This window comes from Phyllopteryx taeniolatus, chromosome 22 (assembly GCF_024500385.1).
Source record: "Phyllopteryx taeniolatus isolate TA_2022b chromosome 22, UOR_Ptae_1.2, whole genome shotgun sequence".
Taxonomy (NCBI): domain Eukaryota; kingdom Metazoa; phylum Chordata; class Actinopteri; order Syngnathiformes; family Syngnathidae; genus Phyllopteryx; species Phyllopteryx taeniolatus.
The window spans coordinates 7,847,966-7,874,844 of record NC_084523.1 but is presented as its reverse complement, the minus strand read 5'-3'; the positions used below and the strand labels follow the sequence as shown (position 1 = coordinate 7,874,844).

The following is a 26,879-nucleotide window of genomic DNA, read 5'->3' as shown; positions in this document are numbered from 1 at the left end:
ACTGTCATCCGTGGATACCGAACAAGGCGACTTATATGAGATTCTCCATGGACTGTTTACCTTCTCTACGCCACAAACACAGGGCAAATCATTGCCGAACGAGTCAAGGTAAAACACCGAGCTAACCAGAAGCCACCCGAGCGAGTGATACTGTAGTGCGCCGCGGCTAAACCTAAAACGAGAGAGACACACGAGCCCATTAGTGCCAGTCAATGGGCCAATTATCCTGATTCCTGCTAAACCAGGTGTGTGATCTCAACAGTATGAAAATGTGCTAAGCGAGCTTTGTGTCGTAGATGTTGAGCGTAGCCGGAAAGACTTTGACCCTGCATTGAGGTCAGATCAGGCTAGACTGGAAAAGCATTCTCTACAAGGGACGAGTCAGTTTAGTCGGTATGCATTTGACCTATGGTATATGGCCTCTACTGACCAATTGCGATGACGCTTGTTGATGATTGGTTAAAAAAAAAACAAAAAAACTGTGCATCCATGTCGAACAGTCACCCATCATGGCTAACTTGTCATGCACAAGTTGTGGCTGGCTAGCTATAGCGGTTAAACGCTGTCCGACCACAGCTCCTCTCAGCCACTAATCGTTGCCTCCATGGCGGCAAATAAGATACACTTCTGACGAGTACCGTTATCGCGAAAGGAAGACGAGGAGTATCTGCATGCAACACACCGAGCAAAAAGAGAAAACAGGAGAAGACGGAGAAGCTATGCTAACTGCTAAGCTAACATGAAATGTGAAATTTAGAGCAGCAAAACACAGTGAAGATTAACTAACTAGCAACAGAAAATGAGCAAGGAAGTTAAGTATATGGAGAGAAAAAAAATATACACCTACACAGTAGGCACAGATAGCACGTTGAAAATCGGAACTAAATCGGAACATCACTGCATATGTCAGCCAGGAGAAGGAGTCTTTAAGGTCAAAGGTATATTAATATATATAGTATATTATTAATATCGGTTTCAATTTTGAATTTTTATATCTGTACAATATGTTCTCAGTTACAATTATATCTGTTTTTGTATTTAATTTATCAATGTAGCTTTGCAAAGGGACTGGATAACCCATTCAGAAACACTTCGATGATAAGTTTTACATTGAGGTTTATATTGTGATATATACAGTTATCACGAAGGGATTCAATTTAAACCGTGATATGAATTTGAGTCCATCTCGCCCAGTTCTACGTCCAACTGTGTGGCAATACTCAAGACGTCTGGACCACAAAGGTGTTAAATTATAGAGAGTTAATGACATCTTTCATGTTCCAAAAGTCAGTTTTGCAACCCTGGACGGACTGCTTCCAAAAAAGCAGGCTGAAAGGTACCACCAAGGACATGTTACCATGCTCAATGTCAAAACAAGGGTGCTTCAAGTGCTAGGGCAGCGGGCATTGATGGATGGCTCAAGTATGGGGAGAGGCAGCGGCGCGCTGGATCCAAGGTTTATGATTCCTGAAAAGATGACAGAAAATACACTCTGACCACAACACGAGGGAAGCCTCCTGTGGGATCCAAACAGTGCAAGGGGCACGGCGCAAAGCATTAATCCAGTTAACAGGAATGGATTCAAGGATGATTAGTCGGAGGGGCACAGAAATAAAAAGCGAGCATAAGGATGTGAGAACATTGAATAAATGAAAAGAAAGCGCGTGGAGCTCCGTGAAGAGGACGGAGGGGAACGGGTCAAAGGCATAGTGATGAAAAGACGAGTGTCCTGTGACATGAAATATCTTCAACGCGGGCTGTCATATCCTCTTTTGCTCCCTTTTCTTCCTCCTCCTCGGCTCTCTCCTCTCTTCCAAGTCCTCCGTTGGCCCAATGGAGTGTGTGTTAATCTCCTTCAAGGTTGGGTAATTACAGCAGAAAAAACCCTTGCTCAACAGAAAGTGCATTCAGATTATTATTGACGGGGGGGCCCCTATGTTGATTCACCTATTCATAATTAGGACACTCCAATTTCCTTCCTCTGGCCGCTTTACTTTAATGAGATTGCTTTGCTTTCGAGCCAACAGAGGCTGCAATATTGATGCAACAAAACAGTATCAAAGGGCTTGACTGTGTGGGAGAGCACAGGTTAAACCTGTCATTACACAAACTAAACAATGTCTCATCGAGAGTAAAAGTGCCTTATCACCAAACCTAAGTTGCCTATTGCTGCTGCTGTTTTGTTCATGTTATTTTTTATTTTTTTTTGCTGAATACAATGCTACTGGCTATTCTTGCTGCACATCTGCATACTGCCGCTGTCGGGGTGAAACCCGGCATGCCCGAATATGGTCAATTTTATTTCATTTTTCACAAATCGGTATAACATGCCGTCTGTTCTTTTTATGCATTATTCACCAATTTAAAGCCTTGAAAGCTGATAACAAATCTATTAACACTCTTGTACAACTGAACTGTCTGAGAACTGTTGGAAAAACTCCGCCTCTTCCTCTCTCCGCAGCGCTGTGCGGCATTATGTTGCTTCGACATTGAAAAGTCTGAATGTTTTTTAGACAATAAAGAGCAAAAATAGTTCGGTGACAACAGTATATTCTTGATACATGATTAGACTTGTATGGTTTTAACCCACTGCTGATATATAGACATTTTTGCTGCATACAATGCTCTTCCCAAGCACTCCAATTTCTAAGAGCCATGAGTGATGCAATAAATAAAACCATGAGCTGACAAAGGAGTTTAATAGGCGCAAATTAATCTGCACGCACTTACCTTCGGGGCTGACCAGTTCCTTCTGCACCGAAGCAATACAGTGATCCATTTTGAACAAAAGAAGCTTACTCAAATGTATCTCTGTGAACTATGTACACTTATTGTCTGAAAAACATCCAGACTTTCAATATTCAGGCGGCATAATGCCGCATGGCTCCTGCAGAGTGAGGGAAGAGGCTGGATTTTTTTCAATGCTTCAAGACTCTTCATGATGCTGCTCACATCCACATATATATATTTACTGTAAAAACTATTTCCCCATTGCCATGGCTTTGTCTATTCAAATCGATTCTATTCTATTGTTTAGTCCTAAAGCAACAGTCTCATCCACAAACAAAGGCAGTGGCGCTCAACTTAAATCTTGTGTTGTGTGAAGAGTTTTCTTTGTACTGGCTTTGGGGCGATGGCTATCCCAAATAAATTTTGAGCTGACATCCGAGAAATTCAAATATGCTGAGCCCTCCTCTTTGGAAGGCTTCATTTGGAGCACAATCACTTTGTCCCACTGGTCTAATTGTAGTAAAACCTCATTCACTTAACCAAACTAAGCAGTTTTGGGTTCTGTATGCTGTTGCGGCGAACCTCGATCCCCCCCCCCCCCCCCATTGTTGTGCTAATTCCCCCCTGGACGGCCAAGTTTTCATTAATGCATCTGTGTCTACATTTCACTACGACAACCTAGTTTTCTCGCAGGGAAGCCTGACACAGCATGTCCTCTACAGCCAGAAACGGAGGGATGCAGAAAAGAGACGTGATAAAGAGGAACGGAGACAGGAAGCCATGCAAGCTGCTATATGCAAGACAAAAAGACCAGCCGTGACTTCAAACAAGGATATAAAAGCAAAGATCTCAGCTCCCCACCCTCCCACGAGGTCTCCCTGGGTTAATTAACCCACCAAGAGTCCCATGTCAGCTGCCTGGGAGTTGCAAACTATGCATTAACACAACACATCCTCCGCCGCGCACACAACAAAGAACTCAGGCCGGGCTCGGACTGCGCGACATCAAACAAGATCACCGTCTGTCTGGCTCGCTGCTCTCAGGTTAGCTCAAGTCACAGAGCTGGCGGTGAAAGTCAATCCGGCTCGACTCGGCCGAGGCGGACGGCGGTCGGGTGTTGTCATCAGAGGTGTCGTAGACGAGCTTTCCTGCGGCGGCAAGATTTACGGTGGCAGCGGCTGCATCTGGCAGGATTCCCCCCCCCCCCTCCCCTTTATTATTTGAAGGGCAAAGGTTCAGCTGGGAGAACGGCAAATGGAAGTCCCGAGAAGACTGTGACCAGGTTGTTGTTAACTAGAACAAAGTTACCATTGCCAAGTTGGAGAAATGTCCACATTTTTAACCATCCACAATATTCAAATGATACAAGAGAAAAGAAAGACCAGTGGAAGTGCCAATAAGACTGCAACCAGGTTCTTGTTAACTTACTGTAGCCAAGTCTGATGTTTAACATGACACATCTGCTGGAGAAATAATATTACATAATACAACTATATGAATTACACTATATAAAATATAGTGTAAACACTATACATAAGTCAGCCTCGTTAGCTTAGCCACGGAGAGCAACTGGCGTATCAGGATTCTCCTGTGCCTTTCAGACAGAACTCGTCCAAGCGAGACAATGCCACGTCCGTAGTGTGCATTCCCACAGCTGCTGCGGCATACCGCAGTGCAGCCGAAGGAAAGGAAGTGCAGGGGAAGTAACTCACGGGCGTTAGACTTCACACTCTGGTGGCGGCTTCCCGTTATACGCGTCATACTACGTCGGAATCCAGAAAATAGGTGGGTCGACTTCAAACCCCCTATCCTGCAACGGTACCTTACAGACAAACACAAAGCCAACTTAGATGGCTAATGTGAAAGGGTTGTACAGCGGTTTTAAAAAGTCACCGTTTCAAACCGCTTAAGCCTTCCATTAGCAGTTTGAGCTGTTCTTTTTGTCTTTTTTTTTTTTTTAATATATTTTTGTGGAGTTGCCAGTGTAGGCAAAGTGCCACAACCCCTGCCCCTTCAATTGTTCGTGCGAGGAGTCAGTGAGCCTGAAGACCTTAACCCTTGTCTAAAAAGTCGTCTCTTTTGGGAATTTTTAGCAGCTTGTTTTTTCCAATACATTTATATGATCGCCACCCAACAATCTTCCACAAATTCAAGGTAACGTTAATATACAGTATGGTACTATTATGCTGTCTTGAAATTGTTTGCAACCAGCCATGAGACTTGGCACGTCTACAACAAGAGTAATAAATCCTAGAGATTCACTACCAAGGCAGGTAACTTACTAATGTAATTATAGAGCATGTTCAACCCAAACCCAAACATTAAAAAATAATACATTTTAGAGCTCTAATTGGAATACCGTGATTCTGTGAAAATGCAATATTTTTGCTCACGATCATAGTGACAAAATATGATAATGGACCATGCTGCCTACATACGACAAGGTGATCGCATCGGTTAATTCGGAGCCCACATTTACCTCTGTAAGTTTACATTTTTGGAAATTGAACCAAAAAAAAAAAAAAAAAGGAACCTTATTGAAAATGTCTGAAGTGTAAAATGCAATTCTCTGTGTTGTACTGTGATTGGCCAGTCTGGGGTTCTCTAGTGTGGCCTTATGGATAACTAAGTGTCGCAAAGGAGTGCACTCCTGTCCAAAATGGCACCCACCTTCTCCTTCCTCAGTCGGCACGCCTCCTCGGCCGACACCAGCGTTTTGTAATAGTTGCTGCGCTCAGCTGTGAAGTGGACCTTGGACAGGGCATTCTCCACCAGCGCCACGGAGAGGTTGACCCCTTCAATGTGCAGCCAGCCGATGAAGTTGCCGGCTTTGTCCATGCTCTCCACTTCCACCTCCACCTGGAACCCAAAGAAAGAAAGACATTGTAAGGGATCTATATCGCGGATTAGGTTAGAGGTGTCATTGCAACAAATGAAGTGCAGATGCTATCTCTGAGGAGTTGGCAGTGTTCTTCACTGCAGTTCTCCATTGATTCTTTGAGCTAACATAGATTTTACGTGCTGCTTTGTCTTCACCACAATAAACCTTTTGTCCGGAAGATGTGCTTCTATTTTCGGTTCAACGCATAGCTGACGAGCAGTGCTAAATTAGCGTTACGTATGCATTTTCTGCAACGCATCTCCTCCGCAATTAGCTACTTGCAACTCATAACAGAATTTGTGGCTATTCAGACTAATGATCTATTCATTTGCTTTCGACCACTCATGGAAGAATGATTGAAAACACAGGGAGTGGGGGGGGGATTGTTTTAGCCCAAGTCAGCGAGAAAACGAGAGGGCAGGTGCGCCGGCAAGATAGGAAGCAGAGTCCAACGATTAGGAGCGCCGCCGCTTAATGCCGTGGCCACGGGGGAAATCTGCCAAGAATTAAGTTTGTAAACTGCTCTGCCTCATCCGCTGCTCAAACTCAAACTCCAAAAAAAAAAAAAAAAAAAAGCTTATTTAACGCTGGCTTAATCTGAGACGGCAAACTGACAGCGTGGCCATTTCATCCAGGAATTTTCTGATCCAGGTGAGATAAACTCAACAAACGTCAAAGAATTTAAAGCGTACTCAAACCTTTATCTACCTATGAATACTTCTGTACTTGCCCTCCACTATGTAAACTCTTTAGCACTCTGGGCACAGTGGCAGTTACATAACTAGGCCATTAGGACAGAACTCATCCACGGAGCACCGTCGAATGTCAAACGGGGGAAGCGGTCGAAGGCAAGAAAAGGTTACCGACAAATGGCTAAGGGATGGAGGGGGAATACGCAGAGAAAATGACTAGTAGTCTTATTTTATTACATTCAACCAAGTAGCCTAGCATAGGCATCAAACAGACTGCGAGGGGACGATTAATTAATTCGTGTGCATTTTACACCAAAAAAAAAGGTTTCTTTTTAGTTCATCTTGCCTTTTAATAGCTTTAGAAATCTAATGGCGAGAAAGGCACGTGGCGGCCTAGAAATTGCTTTGACTGGAGCCCAGATGGCTCCCTGTAGAGGGCCTCCATCGAGCCAAGATGGCTCCCGTCGGAACGCAAATGGGCTCCGGTAATCTCATAAATGCCGGGATTGTGTCGACACGGCGGATGGAAATGAGGCGACGGGGGGGAAAAAAGAAACCACACAAAGTTTTCAGTGTGTGTGTGTGTGTGTGTGTGCGCACGCTTGTAGTCATTCCCGAGCACAACAGGGGCCCCAAGGTCATCGCTTAAAACGACGGCTGATTTAATTCACTTAACTCTTTGGAAGTGAATGAAAATAAAAGAAGTGAATGAATGAATAAATAAATAAACAAACTGCAGTGGGTGACACCTTCTCAGAGCCAAAAGTTGCACTAAAACAAATTGAAAGCATGCAGTTTCATTTCGGAAATTGGCATTGTTCACCAACAAACAAAAGAACAGTGGTGCCGATTTTCTGCTTCGACTTGCAAGCGCTATAAGGTGGCAGCAAACTCAACCCATTTAACAATAAGCAGCATTTTGGCAGATAGATGAATAATTCTTCAAAAAAGAGGATTCAAGCTGTTTAATGGCACTCTCAGTTGAAGTTTACTGTCAAACTAAACGTAAAGCCCAGAAAATTACAAGTTTGGCATTTAAAACAACCAAACAACTTTGCCTTAGGAACGCCTAGGCTAGCTGAATGCTAACACATAATGCAAAACACCATAGACGGGCTAATGGTTAGCATTGATAGTCGATGTTATAACCCTTTAACAACGGCTATTTGAACACACACGACGGAGCAACACAGCTAGACAGACAATCTAACAATACTCACAGGCATATTTTCTTTATCATCTGCGAAATACAACCAATATTATTGCACCTCACCGAGTCACTGAGAGTAACGGTGACTCTTGTGCGTTTGTCTGTAGGACTGCATTATAATGTCCACCCGGTGGCCAAGGCGGGCACATCAGAAGTAGCAGCACAATTCATTGAACTTAAGCATTAAATCCTGATACACAAACTGATTACTTCTTAAAATCTTATGGATAATGCTATTACGCTATGTTTTGATAAAGTACAATATTATGGAGTGCTACTTTCCTTCTTAAAAAACACTTTTTGTTTTTTTGGGAGAGACCAGCACTTGCCTTTCATACCCACCAGTGTGTGTGAGAAGTAATTTTCCCTGTAAACGGACATACAGTGCAGGCTTCTGTTAAATGAGACATTTTGAGCCCATCAGCAGCACGCGCCATCACACCCTTGATCAGATTTCAACCAAAATCAATATCTTGTAAAGGTGTCGCTTGCCGGGAGGAGATAATTAATCAAAGCTCAGCCGCAAATAAAATCAAACCGAGACGACGGATGAGCGTGGGTGCAGTAAAATCAATTAATGGCTGACCCTGAACGCGAAATAAATAATGAACGAAAGAAATTTGTGTATTTGAGGAAATAACTTTAATTTAATTTAGCTCTGCCCAGCCGCGTGGGGCTCATTTGGGCAAATTCACGAATTGGAGTACGAGCCAAAATGGATGCTTAAAACCAAAACGGTTGACTTCTTGAGACTTATTCGTGCTTCCTTTTCTGAACGAAATATACGACCCATTTCGTGTTGGTCGGTGAAACTGATGGGATTTATTTATGTATTTATTTATTTTGAGTTGAGTGCTGCTCAGTCAATTATTATACCTCGAAATGATACCGGAAAAGGTAAGTCGGTCCGAGCAGAGGTCTACCAAAAGAAATAAAAAAATAAAAAAATAAAAAATAAAATCACCTGTGACCTATACAGTACATGAATGAATCAAACAAACTGGCATTGATCGCTTAATGGCACTGACCGGGAATGGATGTCAAGTCTGTGTTAATGGAGCTTATAATTAAAGGAAAAAAAATGACGGTGGAGAAATGAGGTGTGTTCAGAGCTTGCTATTTTGTTAGTGCCTAAGAAATGTTCCATGCATCACTGTCAGAGAGCTGAGATGCCGTCTAAAGTCAAACGGGCCGGGTTGCCCGGGATGCCCGCCATTAAACGCGTCTGATGCCCATTCATGATTTTTTTCTTTTCATCAGTGTGTAACGGATGTGTTCCAATCTGACAAATCGGGCGAACGAGGGAAACTCTGGGAGGTTGGTTAGACATCCAGGGTCACTAATGAATTTGATATTTTTACCCATTCAAAATCTTAGCGATCAATCCATGCTTTATGCCCCACCATATGGATACAACTTCAATCAAAATTGGGAATAGCACCTACCTACCTATCAACTACCATGATTTTGCCTGCCAGTGAGCAAACACCAAAGGGAACATAAGCAAAACATCGATGGAAGCGCCTGGGGGTCTTTGTGATGCCAAATGACCTGTGTGATCTTCATTTTCAGACCCTCCTCCTCCCTTCGCCAAAGCAAAATGACTCAAAGACATCATAGGAGGCGGCTGCGGAGATCAGTGACAAAGACTAATGGGAGACCCTTGGCAATATAATGACCAGCGAGATTCAACATCATTTAATCTCTGACCCGTCTGATCAATAGAGTGTATTTTTTGAGGGGGGCAGTTCATGACCTGAATCTCCATTTGCAAAAGCTTAAAGTAACACTTTCTCCACCGTCACTGTAATTAACACAGATTAAAAGCAAAAAAAAAAAAAAAAAAAGGTACAACGGATAGAAAAAAAAAAAAGAAAAAAAATAGAGGAAGAGGGAAAGCATTTGTCAGCAAACTAAATCATGCTAAATCTGTTTGAAAATTACTTTATGGATCCTTCGCTGGATGAAATGAAACGAATGAACCGAAGCAACTGCTTTGGGCCTGAACAGCCTGGTTATTAAAATCAATAACAGCAATAACTACAATCCTCAATTTTTTTCTCTTTTTCTTTTGAAGGGTGGCGACACAGCACGCCGGTCGATGACTATTGAGCTACATTTGGAATAATACCAATATCAAATAATTTCCTTAAATTGGGTGGCTTCAGGTTGAGGAAATAAACAGGAACTGGGCTGTGGTTGACTGAAGACTACTGGTACTGTGACATTTTTAGGCGTTTGCATTAATGTTGGGTTGCTGACTATTTGTTTTTTTATTTAAAATGTATTAAAAATAAAATGGCCATTCATAATAATGCTGGAAACAATGATACTTTTGGTCACTATAAGCCACAATTAAGCTGTCCGAGAATTGACATGCGGTGCCAGAACATTGACCAGAGTTCACATTCAAGACTAAACATGCGTTACCTTTCCTGCTTTGTTAAAGCTGCGGCTGTAAGTATTCGTATCAACTACAACAGCTTCGGTTTCTGCGCTCAGGCTCCACTTGCTGCCGCTCTACGAATGAAATTAAGATTTCATAATGGAATTTAAAATATTCATGACTCGGTGGCCGCCGTGACAGAAGTGCGCCTGAGATAGTCCGATCATACGTTGCGGCGGACGTGGCATATTAAACCAAGCTCAATGGGATTACAAGCAAACAGTCTGGAAAATGTCCGTAAAGTTGCTGGTTATTCAGTCTTTAGTGACCACAGTGGAGAGAAAAATGGAGAAACAAGGGAAGGGGGGATTGCAGGACAATCATGGCAAGGCCGTAATCATTTGATTCCGCCTTTTTTCCTCTATCCCCTTTCACCAGTCGACGCAGCAAATGGCATCGCCAGCTCGTGTCACTCAAAGAGCCATTTCTGTCCTCCCGGACTGTCTGTGCTGACAGATTGAGAGAATGAGGCAGACGGTCGTGCGAGAGAGCAGAGACAGAGGCATTTTTCAACGTGGCTTTTTGTCAATTTATGTGCGCTTGTCAAAAGCGGAGAGAGATTCGCTCGGGCTGCACAGTTGAAGTTTTAGAAGAGGGGGAGAAGTGTCAGAGGCGAGCTAGTGAAGAGGCACTATGTGATGCTCCACGCAGCACAAATCTGAGTGCATTAGATTTGTAGTCAAGGTAGACCTGTTTGAGACTTGGGGTGGGAATAAGACAGTCACTATATGGTTTGCAATATTTTGTCAACAATAACTGTAATAATGCGATGCAGTACAGCACCTATTTATCTGGGAAGGGAAACTTGCCACTTTGCACATAAAGCAAACATAATTGGAATACATTATCACAAATCACGTATTAAAAAGGCAACTCTTAGTCTTTTTATAATGATTACAATGTTTACCATTGTCAGGATTATCACAAAGCATGTTTTATTATTAGGCTGTTAGTTGTGGCATAACAGAGTGGCATAAAATCTGTATAGATACTTTATCTTGAGGGTTAACTCCAATCTTTTGTCTCACTCCGATTTCAGAGTTAAGGTAAATGAGTTACAAGACATGAGGTGTGGGACGGTACAGGTAACCCACGTTACGGTCCGTACCTTGGTTTTCGGGCCATGGTCTGGTATATATTTGGCATAAAAAGATTATTTTTTTTTTTTTTTCCACCCGCTCAAAATTATCTCTATTTTTCTTGTAGTATAAACTAGGTAGAGCAAATTCAAACATACAAAAATGTAAACAAAAACAAAAAACAGTACTTGTGCAGCTGGACTAAGCGTGGGTCGACTGATCATGCATGAACCCCACGCTACAGGTCACGTCCTTGGGCTGCACTTCGGGCGCAGTTACAACTGTCAGTCATTGAACGGGCACCATGACGGATGGCAACATAAAATAAATAAACCTGCTAAAACAACAACAGGTGCTCAGGCCAAGATGAAAATGATCCGATTGCAGTCGTGTGTGTGGGGGCAGATGTTGCTGTGTCATTCCTGCTTAGCAGCCGCCAAGTAAATAGAGTTAGTCTGTTGCTAGACAACAAATTACAATTGGGTGGCAAATATGATTTCACCTCTAGTTGCCTTTTCTCTCGCCTGCGGCCGGGCCCCAAGTCTTTTTATGAATCAGTTCATGTGGCATCAGATGTGAGAGCGCAAATTAAATTGGACGCCGGCCTAAAATGTGTGTGCGTTCTCGTCTTTTCCAATGAATTTTCCACCCATCAAAACAGAGCGCTATAAAAGAGGAGTGTCTGCGCCGTCAGAAAGGCTTCAAAATCAGTGCTTTATTAGCAGTCTGTTACTGGGGGTATAGTCGGGAACGTCAAACCATCACAAACCATCGTAAAAAGATCAAGTGGGTTCACATTTTTTGGTAGGAGTCTTTGGAAAGGCTTTGTTTTTGTCCTCGTTTGCCCTCATCTTCACGCCCTACATGAGCGCCATAATCCAGATGCCGCTAATCAGTGTTAACTTGGAGAGGACGTGAAGGATTAACGCTGGCAGAGGGCAACAGGACAGAAGACAAAGAAGGACAACCGAAAAGCGGAAAATAGAGCCAAAAAATTGGTCATTTGTTGTATTGACACCACATGTAAATGAAATTAAAGGAACACTATCGACATGATCTGGCTTCGCCATGGGGTGTAATGTGATTTTTGTGAACAATAGCTGCTAACAAGCTTTTTTTTTTTTTTTTTAAATGTATTTTAATTTTGTCTTTCTGGGCACTGAATCAAGATAGGGGAGGATAATAGCTAGATAAACAAAGCATTGAAGATTGCAGAGCACCTGCACCTGCAAAAGGTAGATGTAATTAAATGATCTGCATCTGTGTGTATCACTGATTACACTTGATTCATTTGGCAGACGCGCTTCAACGCCATCATTCAATAAGATATGACTATTGTGGTTATCAATATGATGAAAACAGGCAACAGATTCAATTACTCCCATTGGAGCCAAAGGCAAAAGCAGACACCCTAGTAGAGTGCTATGCAGTTACGAGCTTACAATAATTTGCTGCCTGTACTTCCTGCTCCAATACCCAACACGGCACCTTTTTAGAAAGCCAATCTTTTTGCCCACAGGCTGTTATCTCGTGGCGTTTTCCGCTCGACGCTCAAATGTGGCTTCCTCCAAACAAACTCAGGTGTCTGAGCAGCCTCTATTGTTTTATTTTAACAAACTGTACGATGGCCATAGAAGAACTCGCATCCCCGTAAACAAGTCGGACTGCCAAGTCATCCGCAGACAAAAAGACATTTAAATGCACGTCCGCACAGTTTCACTCTCGAGAGGGCTTTATTTCAAGTTTGGGGGGGGGGGGGGGGGGGGGGGGAGAAATTACTTTTATGGTCACAACCAAAACAACTGCCCTCGCGTCCCCCAAAAAAACAGCAATAAAGTGGACATCACCCGACAGACAGGTCATCCATCATTTTTAGCTGCTTACTTTTTATATATTACAACTTGCAGAAGCACTAACCACCCAGCAAACGTGATGTGAAGTGGATTGTCGGGTACCTGAAATAACCGCAGTATTCCCGCTAAATATCGTGGCTCCTAGCCTTGTTGCTAGAGTCCATTAACTGGAAAAAAAAAATGGGTATCAGTGCAAAAGCTCCACGTAAGGCACAGGAGCAATTTTGCGCTCAATGGCTCCGATTAATGTGTTTCGAATTTGAATAGATTTCAAAGTGAGTAAATACAGCCTTGATCCTGTGATCAATGTAACAAAAAGCCATTGTCTAACATGATTCCCAGTACATGAGCAGTCAATTTGACAGTCATATATTCAAAACAGTAAACAGCAAACTAATGCGTTTGCTCGTCTAATTAAACCAAACATTGCCTGTTAATTAAGGCAGTTACAGGGGTTTTAAATGCGTCAAATTAACATTTGCTTATGAGGAACAAAATCAGCAGGGAGAGGAACACTGGGATTATTAAAAACAGTGGCATCAACTTGTGTGGAGTTAAAAATCAGCAGAATGAAGGCAAAGTGCTACCTCGTGTACCGTTTTGCACACTGTCTAGAAGACAATACCCATTAACGTTACGAGCAGGATGACTCAATGAGAGTATACAGCGTTATTGCATCTCAACATTTCTGCCAATAAATCTCAAGCGTAGGACGTTTGGTCAAGCTCTGATCTTGTGGAGATGAGTAAATAGATTTTTTGTTTTGTTTTATGGCGCTGCAGTTTAGTGTTGTCAAAATGATCCTAAAATGCCAGCTTCAAACAAAAATGGCAAACATACTGACTTTGGGCATGGCTTCTTGAGACTTTTTTGTGGGTCTACAAGCAACTGAGCCAAAATGGCTGCTTCAAAGCAAAATGGCATATTTCCAGCATGGCTTTTGAGACTTTCGTGTGGGTCTGCTCCTGACAGACAAATCTTCTACATTCCTCGTTGCTAAGTGAAACTGGGTTCAGGGGCTGAATTTTCAAAAAGCAGGCCCGACACCACTACCAAATATAATGTTGACCAGGATTAAGACGTCTTGAAAGTTCAGCATGTGTCTTAAGGCTTGTGCAGCAATAACTGACACCCTGGCACTCAAGCAGCGCGTATTCACCCACACAAACACATGTTGCTCGGCACACAGGTACTCGGGAGAAGTCAATCGACACCGGACCCCGCCGCTCTCTTTAGCGATGGCGTGGGAGGGCCGCCTGTGATGGAACACGCGGCTGTATTATTGACTTTAATTCAGAAATTGCTGCCTGCTGCTTTTCTTTTCCCTTTCCTCTTCCCACCATAGCCCAGACCGAGTGGGACCCCTGCCACAAGTCTCCCTCCAGACGGGAGACACCTGATTGCACTGCTACAGAAAACACACTCAGGCAGGGAGGCCTTTGAGTTAAAGGTTTGTGTGTGTGGTGTGGTGCATTCTCATTACTATTCATTCGCGGTTTCTTGCTGATGTCGGCCTGCACCAACCAGTTGACAGTATCCATCCATAACAGGGACTTTAATGAAGGTATTTGAGAGTTAGGACATGTTTTGTCCTTGTAGGAGCAGATGAGTTAAGAGTTTTCTACCCTTGAGTTAAAATGCACACATTCTGAACAATCCACCCATGAGTCAATTTGAAAAAGAAATCCCAACACATCACCTTCACAAGAATGGGAAAGGGAAACAGAGGGAAAAAAATAAAAAGTTTCGACCTTGGTTAAGGCATAAAAATGGCCATTACTCAGCGACAACATTGGCCAGCTGCGAGGAAATAAACGCAGTGTGCGCCTGCTTTATGTCCACATTTGAGTCTCGTAAATAGGTAATTCTTACAACTGACAACGAGTCATGAGTCCCCTGTTAAACTGAAGGTGACCAATGTGGACCTTACCTTTATTATACTTCAATTGGGAACGCAGAACGTGAGAATACCAACAAGGAAAGAGAGAGGAAACTGAATTCTCGCTTTGAAAAATCATTTTCAAATACTGCGAGTGTCAGTCAGTCCGTCTCTGAATTTGATTTGATCTGAAAACGTACTGAGGCAAACCTCTAACCTGGGAACTGGGATCTTTTGGAGGACTGTTGTGGATTTGGACCATGGGAATTATCTAGTTAATTGTGCGGTAATGTATTTGGACAACCTCCCATCGGGGAGTGGTGCAGAGGTTTTGGACTGAGGTTTTTGATTATTCTATGCTTCACATTTCGTTAGAACAATTTGGGGAAGGCACTTTGGTCAGTTTGTACTCGGCTGCCCTGACCTTAACTCCATCAATCAAACATCTTCGTGAATGGAGCTTTGATTCTGCCGCCGGGTCGGTGTACCGGCCTCGGTCGGACTAATCCTGTGCGACATGAAGAGCTACCAAGATTTCAGGATTAGCGGTTTGTTTGCAACAACACCGCAAAGGTGGCGACTTTTGATAAGCTTTAAAAGGATGTTTGGAGGTCAGCAGGATAACAGTACGGTTTCTATTTCAATGTAACACAATTGAGTTACTGGAAATATGCGATAAAGAATACCGCCATTATCGCAGTTTCCTTTTAAGAGCTTTAAATGGTAGATCAGATTACCTGCAGATATTCAATTTTAAGACTACTTACAATGCTGGGACTCATCTATCAAGGCTGCACGCGCTGAATCGCGCGCGGTTTGTGCCTCACATTAACATTCGATGAACTGTTTCGGTTTGACCAAGATGAAGACGTCAAAGCAAATGACTTTTTGTATCCTTTGTAGGTACGTAGGAACTCTGTCAGGACGTAGGAGAAGAGGTAGGAGGCAGGGGGTGGATCGCTGCAAAAGATGGCAGCTTATCCGCCGAGTCCAAAAGATTTAGATGCTCCCGCTGCCATGACTTAGTGTTTTACCTGCATATTGTCTGGCAACAGAGACATCCATTTTCTGCGACCTGCCAGTTAGCAAAGCAGCATTCTGATAAACGCACTTACAGAGATGCACAATGAATTCTAATGTGGCTAATACAAAAACAACAAAAAATGTTTTTCAGATGTGGGCTAAAAAGGCACTCGTGTCGTTTTACCCACGCCGATTGGGTTAAGAAGTGCTAACGAAGCAGTGCCTTTTCTTCTGTTTCCAGCTAACACAGAGCTACAGCTAATCCCAGCTCTGGCAGCCACTAAGAACTCAGCTCGACATAATGAAGCCCATTAGTCGAGAGACAATGGCGGCTCGCTAAAGCTCAAGCACTGAACACTGTGGTATGAGACGGGAAGGAAACATTTTTGCCTTGAACTGTCATGACCCGATACTGCCCTCATCTGAGAAAGTACACGTATGATGAATGTGTTCATTTAGGACTGACAATATGATAGTACAAAGTAAGATGACAGAATGGAGTTCAAATTTTGTCACACACAGATTATCCAACCTGGCCAGACGGACGCCGCTAATATGCCTTTATTGCCCGCAATATTAATCTCTGAAAAAGATGTGTCGTGATTAAACTTGTGTGGTGCTTATGAAGTGATATCACAAACAGGAAAGCTGTTTGAACTGCTACTGATGTGTGCGTGTCAGTAATCTCTCGCAGTATTCATTCCTAGAAATGAAGATGAAAACGGGGATGGTCTGTAATCAGGTCTTTTTTTTTTTTTTTTTTTTTTTTTTGCCTGAAGGTCAGCATTGAGTTGCGCACGTGTGTTTCAGTGCAGGGGCCTGGAAAAAGAGGTTTAAGATAATATTGCAGCAGCGGGCAGTGCAATCAAACACTGGGACATTATAGGCCACTTAAAAGGCCACTCGAGTTCGTCCAAAAATTTCGTAATAGTCCTCAAGACAGGGCCGAATATAGTGCGCCTCGTTTCCGCTCTGAATAAAAACACTCTTTTAGGCATCCAGTTCAAGGCAGGATGATTGCACTGTTCCACATCTTAGGAATCGCAATACAACCGCCAGACAAACTTTTGCAAATTGCCATTGAAAAAAAACTACAGGGGACATGTTGGAAGAAAACAACATAAGACGGATGGTGGTGGTGGTGGTCTAATGTCTTAAGCACTTCATTGAACTGAGGAAGGCAAAAGGTTTGTTTCGCAATTGCAGGGTCATTCATATCCAGTCATATAGTGAACCGTATGCGGCTCGCCTATGGACTTGCGCTGTGACTCCTTGATCCTGGAAATGACATTACCATTAGTCCTAACATTCAGATTTATATTCCTCTAATTTGATTGTCATTGGTGCTATGGCGCACTGCGGATTTTTTAATCCAAATGGAAGTAGTGACACGCATACATATGGAAAAAGACACAGGCTGCTGACCTACATGCGACTGGCCGAAGCCCAGATTCGCCAGCCCTCGCCCCAGGGGGTGGTGGGTTGTGTTGGGTACGGTTTGCATACGCCCCCTCGAAAGACGATTGCCGTCAAAGCCACACCAAAGTAGGTCGCGTGATACCCCCAAACCACATCCGGTGCCCTCCAGTTCTAAGGCGGCTCCAGAGAGCCTAGGGGGAGGCAGAGGGCATCGGGGCTGGCATGATGGTGTGAAGGTCCCACGTATCTTACAGCTCATCGGGTCGTCGCCAGTCGGTCGGTCCTGGAGGTAAGGCCTGACAACACTCGTCTCGTCAACATGAGTGTGTGTTTTACTGTGAACATATGGGGGCCCCACTGTGTGACCTCGCTTCATGGCTGCCGTCCACTGTGCGTAGCGTAAAACTGGCACAATCTAAAGCCGGGAACACCACCCAAAATCCAACAGTTTAGCAGAGTGCAAATATGCCCTGGAATCACACTCCACGTGAACGCCACTCGCTGGGGAAAGGTGATTTTTCCTGGTTTGGCATGTTTTTTTCCCCACTCTGGGTTGGACTCACACACCAACTCTCAAAGGTTGAGGACCACAAAGTTTTGACAGGCTACAAAGCAGGTTTCATATTCCAATATACTGCAGAGCGGGGAGATATGAGGAGACGGGGAAAGTGGACGGGACGAGGAAGTCATTGTGAGGTATGTTCAATGTGAGGTATGTCAATGACGCTTTGGACTGGGATGACTCGTTCCAGGTTAGCTGCTCACCAAACAGTGGCACACTATGGCTACAGAGCACCTTATCAGCAACAATCACATACCAAACTGCAACTTACTAGCCTAGTGTGCCATTTGAGATGTGACAATCAATGAGGAGGTTTCAGTTACACAGTATCACACTAGCTGTCCTGCAAGGGAATTCCTGGTCGGAAGGGAAGCGCTTTACCCTAACGCAGGAAAATCCCCTCTGTATACTCATGTGGCCGCCATGTGCTCCATTGAAGCCCATTGGTATTCAATTGCGGTGAAGTAAAGGAGAAAGTCTGTGGGTGTATAATGCAGGAGCTTGGCTGTGTGCTTGTTGTGCCGGTGGGAATAGTGCACTGCACTACAGGCGCTGTGACCTTTTCTGCCTCCCGTGCTCTCTCTCGCTCTCTCTCTCGCTTTTCCTTCTCCCACTTTCACATGGTTATCCAGTAGCTCACGCACACACACACACACACACACACACACACACACACACACCGAGCAGCGCCGTCACAGCTAGCTTTAGCGGCTATCAATTACCCACGAAGCTTCCCAGTTTAATGGACATGGGTCTTGTACAAATCATCGGCAATATCGGAGTGATGGGACAGTAGGGTGCATTTGTTTTAGGCTCCACTGCTGCAAGCGGTGGAAGGGAAAGCATGTCTCGTTTCCTGACAATTGCCTTCCTGAGAGTGACCTTTAATGGCATGTGTGGTTTTGCTCCCGTTGAGGGTTAAAGTCCCGCACGTTTAGGAGGCTCTAACTATGTTCACAGGCGAGTGTTGACAGAAACGTGTGAGGTCAAAAGGCAGTGCTATAGAAACCCATTGGATTCATGGAAATTGGAAATTAACTTGCAAAAAATATGCAGAAGGGATAAAGTCAGTGTGGCACCCAAGGGCAGTTTTGGGGTCCTCTGCCTTGCTCAAGGGTACCTGGCAATAAAACATTTCCAAACTTCCTTAGCATTTTGGTCCACGGTGGGACTCCAACCTCCAATGCACTGGATTCACAGGTGGTCCGAGGCGGGTCCTTACCCGCTTACGCCCTCCATTATGAAGGAATGATCAGATTTGTACCTTAACCTCATAATCATAATCAACCCCGATGACGGCAATGAGCAGATAAAAATTGCTTCCTATTACAATCACGAGTGACACAGTGACAGTCGAAGGGTGAGTGTTGACGGCAAGGAGGTGAGAGTAAAGTGAGCTCGGGTGGAGGGTAAAGTGCGGTTGTGTGGCGTAGTTATCCGCATCCGGCACAAGCTCCGGGAGATGATGCGTCAGCACTCCATTCATGTTCCTCCAGTTTTCCACTATAACAGAACAGAACGTGAATAGTGAGCCCGCATTCTTGACTGGTATGGTTAGCATTTTTTTTTTTATTTTTTTTTTTCTTCTTTAAATCCCCTTAGGCCAGGCGACAGGAACATGTTTAAAATAAAAGAGTGCAGTGGGACAGCAGGAGCAAACTGGTTTTCAAGCGATGCCTCTCTAAAAAAGGTCTGAGTGTTTTGAGCTCACCCAACTACCTCAGGACACTGCAGAGAGGGGGGGGGGGGGGGAGAGAGAGATTGAGAGAGATTGTGCGAGAGAGAGAGAGAGATTGAGCGAGCGAGCAATCCAAGCTTGCTCACTCTCTCTCTTTAGCTGCTACAACCCATCCTTTCCACATCGACGCTACTGTTAACGTCACGCCTGGAAGCCCTTCTTGCACCCTGCGCTCACTTCGCCTGCCTCACTGCTGTCTCCCCTGGTCGGACACCGCGTCCGAGAGGAGGCGCTGATCGGCGCCACAAAAGGAGGGGTGGTTTGAGTAGAAGAAAAAAGAGGACTGGAAGGCAAGAGGATAAAAGAACAGAAAGGAGAAACTGCGCACCACCCCTCCTCCTTCTGAACTTACCCCCCCACCCACGATCAACACCACCACTCCTTTGGACGCTCCCCCCTCCTCTCCGACTTGCAGCCTCCATCCCGCCCTCCCGCTCTGAAGAAATTGACGGATTATTGGGAAGTGCGCGGGAGGCAGGCTGCAGCTGCTGCTTTGTGCGCTTGGCAGGGATGGTGCGCGTGCGTCCGCAATTTGCCGCACGGCCGCAGTGTGCGACAACTTGATGAGAGGAGACGTGGGGATAAGGACGGCGGGAAAAAGTCGGGACCCGCGCCGAGCCTTGTGAACCCCTGCCGAGCGCGCAGGAAAAGAGACGGGGGGGGGGAAAAATCAAGTGGAAACGATGCCACATTGAAGAGGGACAGAGAGAAGAGCTATCAAACTGACCAACCGAGCAAATGATTGACCACTGAAAAGTGGGCACAGGAATACAAAGAGGAGGAGGTGGGGGGGTGGGCTTCTTTTTTCTTTTTCTTTTCTTTTTTTAATCCCCGGGTTGTCAATCTCTCCTCCGGAGCACCGCAAACAAACAAGCAAAGAACGCTGCAAAAAGGGACTGTGGAATTCTCTTTCAGCCTTTTTGTTTGGTCCCATCTGACTCTTTTGGACAATCGTGTCAAAAGACCAGTGCTATGGAAACCTGGATAAGGTGTCCATCTAGAGGATCAACTGTCCGATTCCAAGGACAAGCAAGGCAAGAGGAGCTGACTGCCAGAAGCCAGCAGTGGAGCACCGCTTCTTTGGGAGCCTGAGTGGATTCCTATGTACAATCTTTTTTTTTTTGTTATTGTTGTTGCTCAAGAGACAAATCATAAAGGGCCTTTGAATCTTTTGGATTGGATGTATGGATTTACAAAAAGGGCTCATCCTGGTTTAGCAGGGCAGTTGTTAAAAGGCTTTTGTTGCTGCTCGGGGATATACGTGCATCTCAAGTTAGTGCCACAGCTCGTTGTGTGGGAGGCTATACATCCGAGTTCAAGGACCTGTAATGTTAATTTGAGGTAGGTGTCTAGTGTTACAACCCCTCTTTGCATCAGTTTGCAACACCCTCCCTTCTTGACTTTGTAATATGGCTTTTGGTTGCTTAATTTACTACTATGTCCTTCTCATACATGTTGCAGAACAGCCAGCCCCCACTTCCCATTCCCCACACCCCGAAGCACAGATCATGGGAATACATTATTAACTAAAGATAGTCAAAAGTCTCCTTCCTATACCAGTATGTCCCCTGTCCATCTTCAGTTTCTTTATCCCTACTGAATCTGGTCCCCGTATTACTAAAGCCAGTTAACCATCTCTTCTTCCTGTACCCAAAGCTCCCCCCCCCACGCACACCACCAGCCCCCCAGATGATGCTGAATTATGAATGTGCCACATCATGAGTCTCCTGGGGAGGGTAGCTGCGCATCGTGCCAGGAAAGCCGCCCTACTCTGTGTAGTGTTCCTGATGGCACGAGCATGGAGCAGTGCCTCCCTGGCCTTAGGGGCGGCGGCGTCACAAGGACCCCAGGGCTGTCCCCCACAGTGCTCTTGCAGTAATCAGCAGGGGAAGGTGGTGTGCACAAGACGGGGCCTCACTCGCGTGCCCCCGGGCATACCAGCCAACACGCGACACCTCAATCTGATGGAAAACGCCATTGAGGCGGTGCAGGCTGACTCATTCCGGCACCTGCACCACCTTGAGGTGCTCCAGCTTGGGCGGAATGCCATTCGGCAGGTTGAGGTGGGCGCGTTTAATGGACTTACTAGCCTCAACACCCTAGAGCTGTTTGACAACCGGCTGACGGTGGTACCCAGCGGGGCCTTTGAGTACCTGTCAAAACTAAGAGAACTGTGGCTGAGGAACAACCCCATTGAGAGCATTCCTTCCTACGCCTTTAACCGGGTGCCATCCTTGATGCGACTGGACCTTGGCGAGTTGCGGAAACTGGAGTACATCTCAGAAGGAGCTTTTGAAGGTCTACAAAATCTCAAGTACCTCAACTTGGGCATGTGCAACATCAGGGGGGATATGCCAAACATGAGTCCCCTCAAGGGTCTGGAGGAGCTGGAGATCTCTGAAAATCACTTCCCTGTGATAAGGCCGAGCTCCTTTCAAGGCCTGAACTCGCTGAAAAAGCTATGGGTGATGAACTCACAGATAACCGTGATAGAACGCAATGCCTTTGATGACTTACCGTCACTGGTGGAGCTTAATCTTGCCCATAATAACCTGAGCGCTGTGCCCCACGATCTGTTCTCCCCGCTCAGGTACCTGGTGGAGCTTCATCTCCATCATAATCCTTGGAACTGTGGCTGCGATGCTGTATGGTTGGCACGCTGGCTAAGGGAATACATCCCCACAAACTCAACTTGCTGCGGACGCTGCCACTCACCTGCCAACATGAGAGGTCGACAGCTTGTGGAGGTAGACCGAGGCGAGGTGGCCGCAATGCAGTGTTCCGCTCCGTTCATTGCGGATGCACCAAGGGATTTTAACATCTCAGCTGGGAGAGTTGCTGAGCTTCGGTGTCGCACAGCCCAGATGTCTTCAGTACGCTGGCTCCTACCTAATGGGACTATCCTGACTCACGCCTCCAGTCATCTGAGGATATCGGTACTCAACGACGGCACCTTAAATTTCTCAAATGTCCTAGCTATTGACACTGGCACGTACACCTGCATGGTATCCAATGCAGCTGGGAAGTCCAATGCTTCGGCCTACCTCAACGTGAGTGCAGCTGAGCTCAACACATCCAACTTGAGCTACTTCACAACTGTGACAGTGGAGGTCTTGGGCCCGACCACAGAGATGCCCAAACCCAAGAAGACCACAACCACATCTGCTGCTACGGCGGTGGCCGGCGTACCGGGAGGAGGTCTGGGCCTTGGAATAACCACCACAACTGCCTCACCCTCTGTCTTTCAGCCAGTGTTCATCTCCACACCAACTGTGTTGCTACAAAGCACAGACAGCCCACCAGGTGCGGCAAAGCCATCTGCCGTGCCCGGACTCAAAGGGGCCACCGGCAGGCCTGGCAAATCTGGTCCGAGTCTGGATGAGGTCATGAAAACCACCAAGATCATAATTGGTTGCTTTGTGGCAGTAACGCTGATGGCTGCCGTGATGCTCATTGCCTTCTACAAACTGAGAAAGCGCCACCAGCAGAGGAGTACCGTGGCAGCTGCTCGAACCGTGGAGATCATCCAGGTCGATGAAGAGGACCTTCCGCCACCAGCTTCTGCAGCTCAAGAGACGGCTCTAACGCTACCTGAAATTAGGGACCATAATAGCATACACAAACTGGACTATCTGAGTCACAAGACGGACTACAGCTATCACAAACCAAAGGCTGAATACAAACCTCAGCCTGATTTCACCCTTCACAAGCCGAAAGCAGCGTATACGACGTACAAGCCCAACATGGACTTCCATGGCCACAAGTCTGTCCCAGACTACAGCAGCTCACAAATCCACACCAGATTTTAGCCTGCACAGACCAAAGCTTGACTACAGCCCATTTAGACAGGACTACAACACTCACAAACCCAAAGCAGAAAACAGCCCATTCAAACCAGACTTTGGGACTCATCCAAAAGCAAGAACAGACTACAGCCCATTCAAATCAGACTACAGCACTCATCCGAGGCAAAAGATTGACTTCAGCCCGTTTAAAAGAGATTACAGTACCCAACCAAAATCCAAACATGACTACAGCCCATTACGATCTGACTACAACCCTCAGTATAAACACAAGGTTGAGCATAGCCCCTTGAACCACGACTTTGGAACTCATCCGAGACCTAAACCGGATTATAGTCCATTCAAGCCTGGCTACAGCACTCAGCCGAAACCCAAAACGGACTACAGTGTCCAGAAATGTAAACCTGACAGCAACTACAAACCCAAGGACCCTTATAACGTTTTCAAGACAGACTTGAGTCCGCACAAAGCGGACTTCGGCGCCTTTAAATCGGGATTCAGTCCCCATGCTCAGAGACCTAAAATGGATTACAGTCCACACAAAGTGGACTACAGCCCCCATAAAATGGACTTCAGCACCATGAAACCGAAATACAACACCTATAAACCGAGTGGCCACGGGGCCAAATGGACAGAGAACAACGTGGGCAATTCTTTGCCTCGAACCTTGCCCAGCAACATCACAGCATTGGCAGAGCCCTTTGTCATTAAAACTCATACCAAGGAGAAAGTACAGGAGACTCAGATTTAAAAAAGCTAAGATGGCCCACCCTTAGGCCCCTGCTGTTGCCCCCAAGCCACACCCCTTATCCTTTTCCCAATTAAATCATGCAATAGAATGCACAATGAAAAAAATTGACAGAAACTACTATTTTGTACAGAGCAGACGCAAAGACTGACAAGTTCTTGTTGTACATGCTTATAAATAAACATATATATATATATGGACACATTAAAACTACCATGGGCTGGTGACAGAGAAACATATATTAAAAAGAAAATCAAACTATTTTCTAACTTGTAACTTCTATTTAAAATAATACGTTGTTTAAGAGGCTGTCTTGACTTTGACAAATGAGGGTCGTGTTAAAAAAAAAAAAAAAAAAAAAAAAAAAAAGAGACAACGGGGTTTGGGCATTCTGTGTGATTTTTACACCATGCTACAGAGAATGCAGTGATAAGGGGAAATATTTATACAGAAAAGTCCTTTTAACAAAAAACTAAAAAAAAAAAAAAAGTCAACATGGATCTTTACAGGTTTATCTTGTAAAAGCACTCAGAATTTGTACCGTGGCAAATGTTATAAATGCAATAAAAAGAATTTTTGTAACAAACAAACAAAGGTAATATGCTGTAGTTTCCTGTTCTCCTGGTGTGTTTCTGTAAAGATCAGCCAATTGCTGTAGATACTGCAGCAAGATGCAGCGGTATTGCTTTTAACCCTGTGTATGCTGAATGAGGAAGACGTTGTAATTTACAGCGCAGAGGTCCCATGCTGCTATTCCCACCCCACCCCCCAATTACTACGTTGTTGACATTACAGCTTGAAGCCATAGTGCTGTATCAGGCTGGTCAACAAATTATTAGAATCGTACAATGATATAATCAAAGGTGAATGAATGGCAATCATTGCAACGATAACTGAATTGTTCACCCGCGACTGATGAGGCGAACCTCTTCCATGGTTAGGGATTTAAGAGCAGATGTAATTGCACATAAACGAGTAAAAGGTGATAAATTGGGGTGAAAGCGACTGAAATGCAAAGACCTCCTCTTGCCTGGAAAATATAGATCAATTGCACTTTTCATTGCACAGCCAGCTGTTGTGCCTTTATCAATCAGCATTGGTAGGGGATATGTGTGTGTGTGTGTGTGTGTGTGTGTGTGTGTGTGTGTGTGTGTGTGGTGGGTGGGTGGGGAGGTGGCTACACAGATTAGCGCCTGACAAAGTGCAATAACATGCAACATACGTGGTGGTCTGCAGTTTGTTTTATTCATTCCCAAAACAGCAGGAAGGATAAGCTAAATGGCCACTTAAACAGAGAAAATACAGCTATAAAACAAGCGAGTGAGAATGTTTCAGTGTCTTGGGTCTGAATGTGGAGATCATCTTTGGTTTTGTTTTCCTTTCCTCAGAAGGGCGGATCTCCTGGGAGCAGACACCTCAAAAATCTGATTTACTTGAGGCTATTCTTTTCCTTTCAATATCTAATTTCTGACCATATCCTGATGAATTTTTAAATGTTTGATAAACAAATAGGTAAAGAACATCAAAAGTCAATCTAACTTTCTTTGATTTATCTGCATGGTGGTAAACGTTTGGACACCCGTGCTCTACATCCGCGTGGAAGATGACAGAATATTACTGAAGACTTAATTGTCACTATAAATGTTGATAAAGTAAATAAACAAGAGACGCATCAAATGGGGCATTTCAGACTGCTGGTTGTAGTAGTAGTGTATGTAGATGACAAGTTTACATAACCGGACTGACAAGGAATGGAGTGTTTGGAGTAGGGGTGGAGGTGGCATACCTGCAGTCTCTCGCCCGTCGCATTATAATGTGAAAGACAGTGTTGTGGTTAGCTTAGGGCCTTTAATAATATCCCGAGAGAGGGAGAGTGATGTGTGTGTTTGTGTGGCATGGCACTTGAACTCGGGAGTTTGTGTTCTCATCTGTCAGAATGGGAAAAATAGGAAGGAACTGGATGTTCCGGCACAGGAAGGCTTGTGGCGTCAGTGGAGGACCGCGTGATAATAACACCGAGGGGGGTCTGCTTTAATACCAAAGGGCTGCGGCTTAATTAGTAGGTTGTCAGATGTGAGCTCCACTTCCCACTAATAATTGTCATTGGACTGTGGGGAGAGAGGTGGGGGTTGTAAGCCCACCGCAGTGCAGCATCCGCTCGCTCGGCCCAACAAAAATCACTTACAGTGACATTGACGAAGTCTTTGCTCGCCGTTTCTGGCTTTGTGTTGATGAGTCAGCCTGCGTTTTAAATATTTGAGCGCATTCGGCAAATGCCACAGCCTGTCAGCATTTCACTGGGGCAAGATTTAAAAAAGTTAAATAAATAAATGAATACAAACATTTTCTCCACTGACTCATGCTCAAGTAAATCGATTGTTTAGTTCATGTATGTATATTGGTCTCAAACTGGTCATGTTACCATAAATGACGATCAATGTGCAAATTGCATCAGCGCATTCCGGCTCACGATAGCATGACGTCCTTTCATGTGTGCGCTATAAAAGGCCTCTTGTCATACTCATCAGTTAACGCTGCCGCGGGGTCATCCGTCAGCCAATGGGCTCGCCTGTTACTGAAGGGCACGTCTCCTTGGGAAACACTCCACTCCATCTCTCCCTCCTGTTTCTTTTTTTTTTTTTCCCCCTCCCATCCTCTTCTCATCCAGTCTGTTTATTAGCTATCATGAAAGAGGAAGTAAATGGAGGATGTATGAAGTTACATGAATGGAACTGTAGAGATAAAAGATCAAAGAGCAAAAAGATGATTTATTTAAAAAAAAAAAAAAAAAAAAAAGAAAAAAGAACAGGTGCAGC

General features: G+C 44.8%; 2 protein-coding genes across 2 annotated transcripts in view; one reads left to right on the top strand and one right to left on the bottom strand.

The window, feature by feature from the left end:
* Nucleotides 1-26,879, bottom strand: part of snd1 (staphylococcal nuclease and tudor domain containing 1) — a 104,621-nt gene that overhangs the window by 32,324 nt on the left and 45,418 nt on the right. Inside the window, exon 17 of the mRNA XM_061761953.1 lies at nt 5,401-5,589. Coding sequence (XP_061617937.1) covers nt 5,401-5,589 — 189 coding nt within the window. The remainder of the gene's footprint in view (nt 1-5,400; nt 5,590-26,879) is intronic.
* On the top strand, nt 19,601-25,147 carry lrrc4.1 (leucine rich repeat containing 4.1). The gene is given in 2 exon segments (XM_061761952.1): nt 19,601-23,294; nt 23,296-25,147. Coding segments are annotated over 2 exon segments (2,847 nt in total). The 5' UTR covers nt 19,601-21,218; the 3' UTR covers nt 24,067-25,147.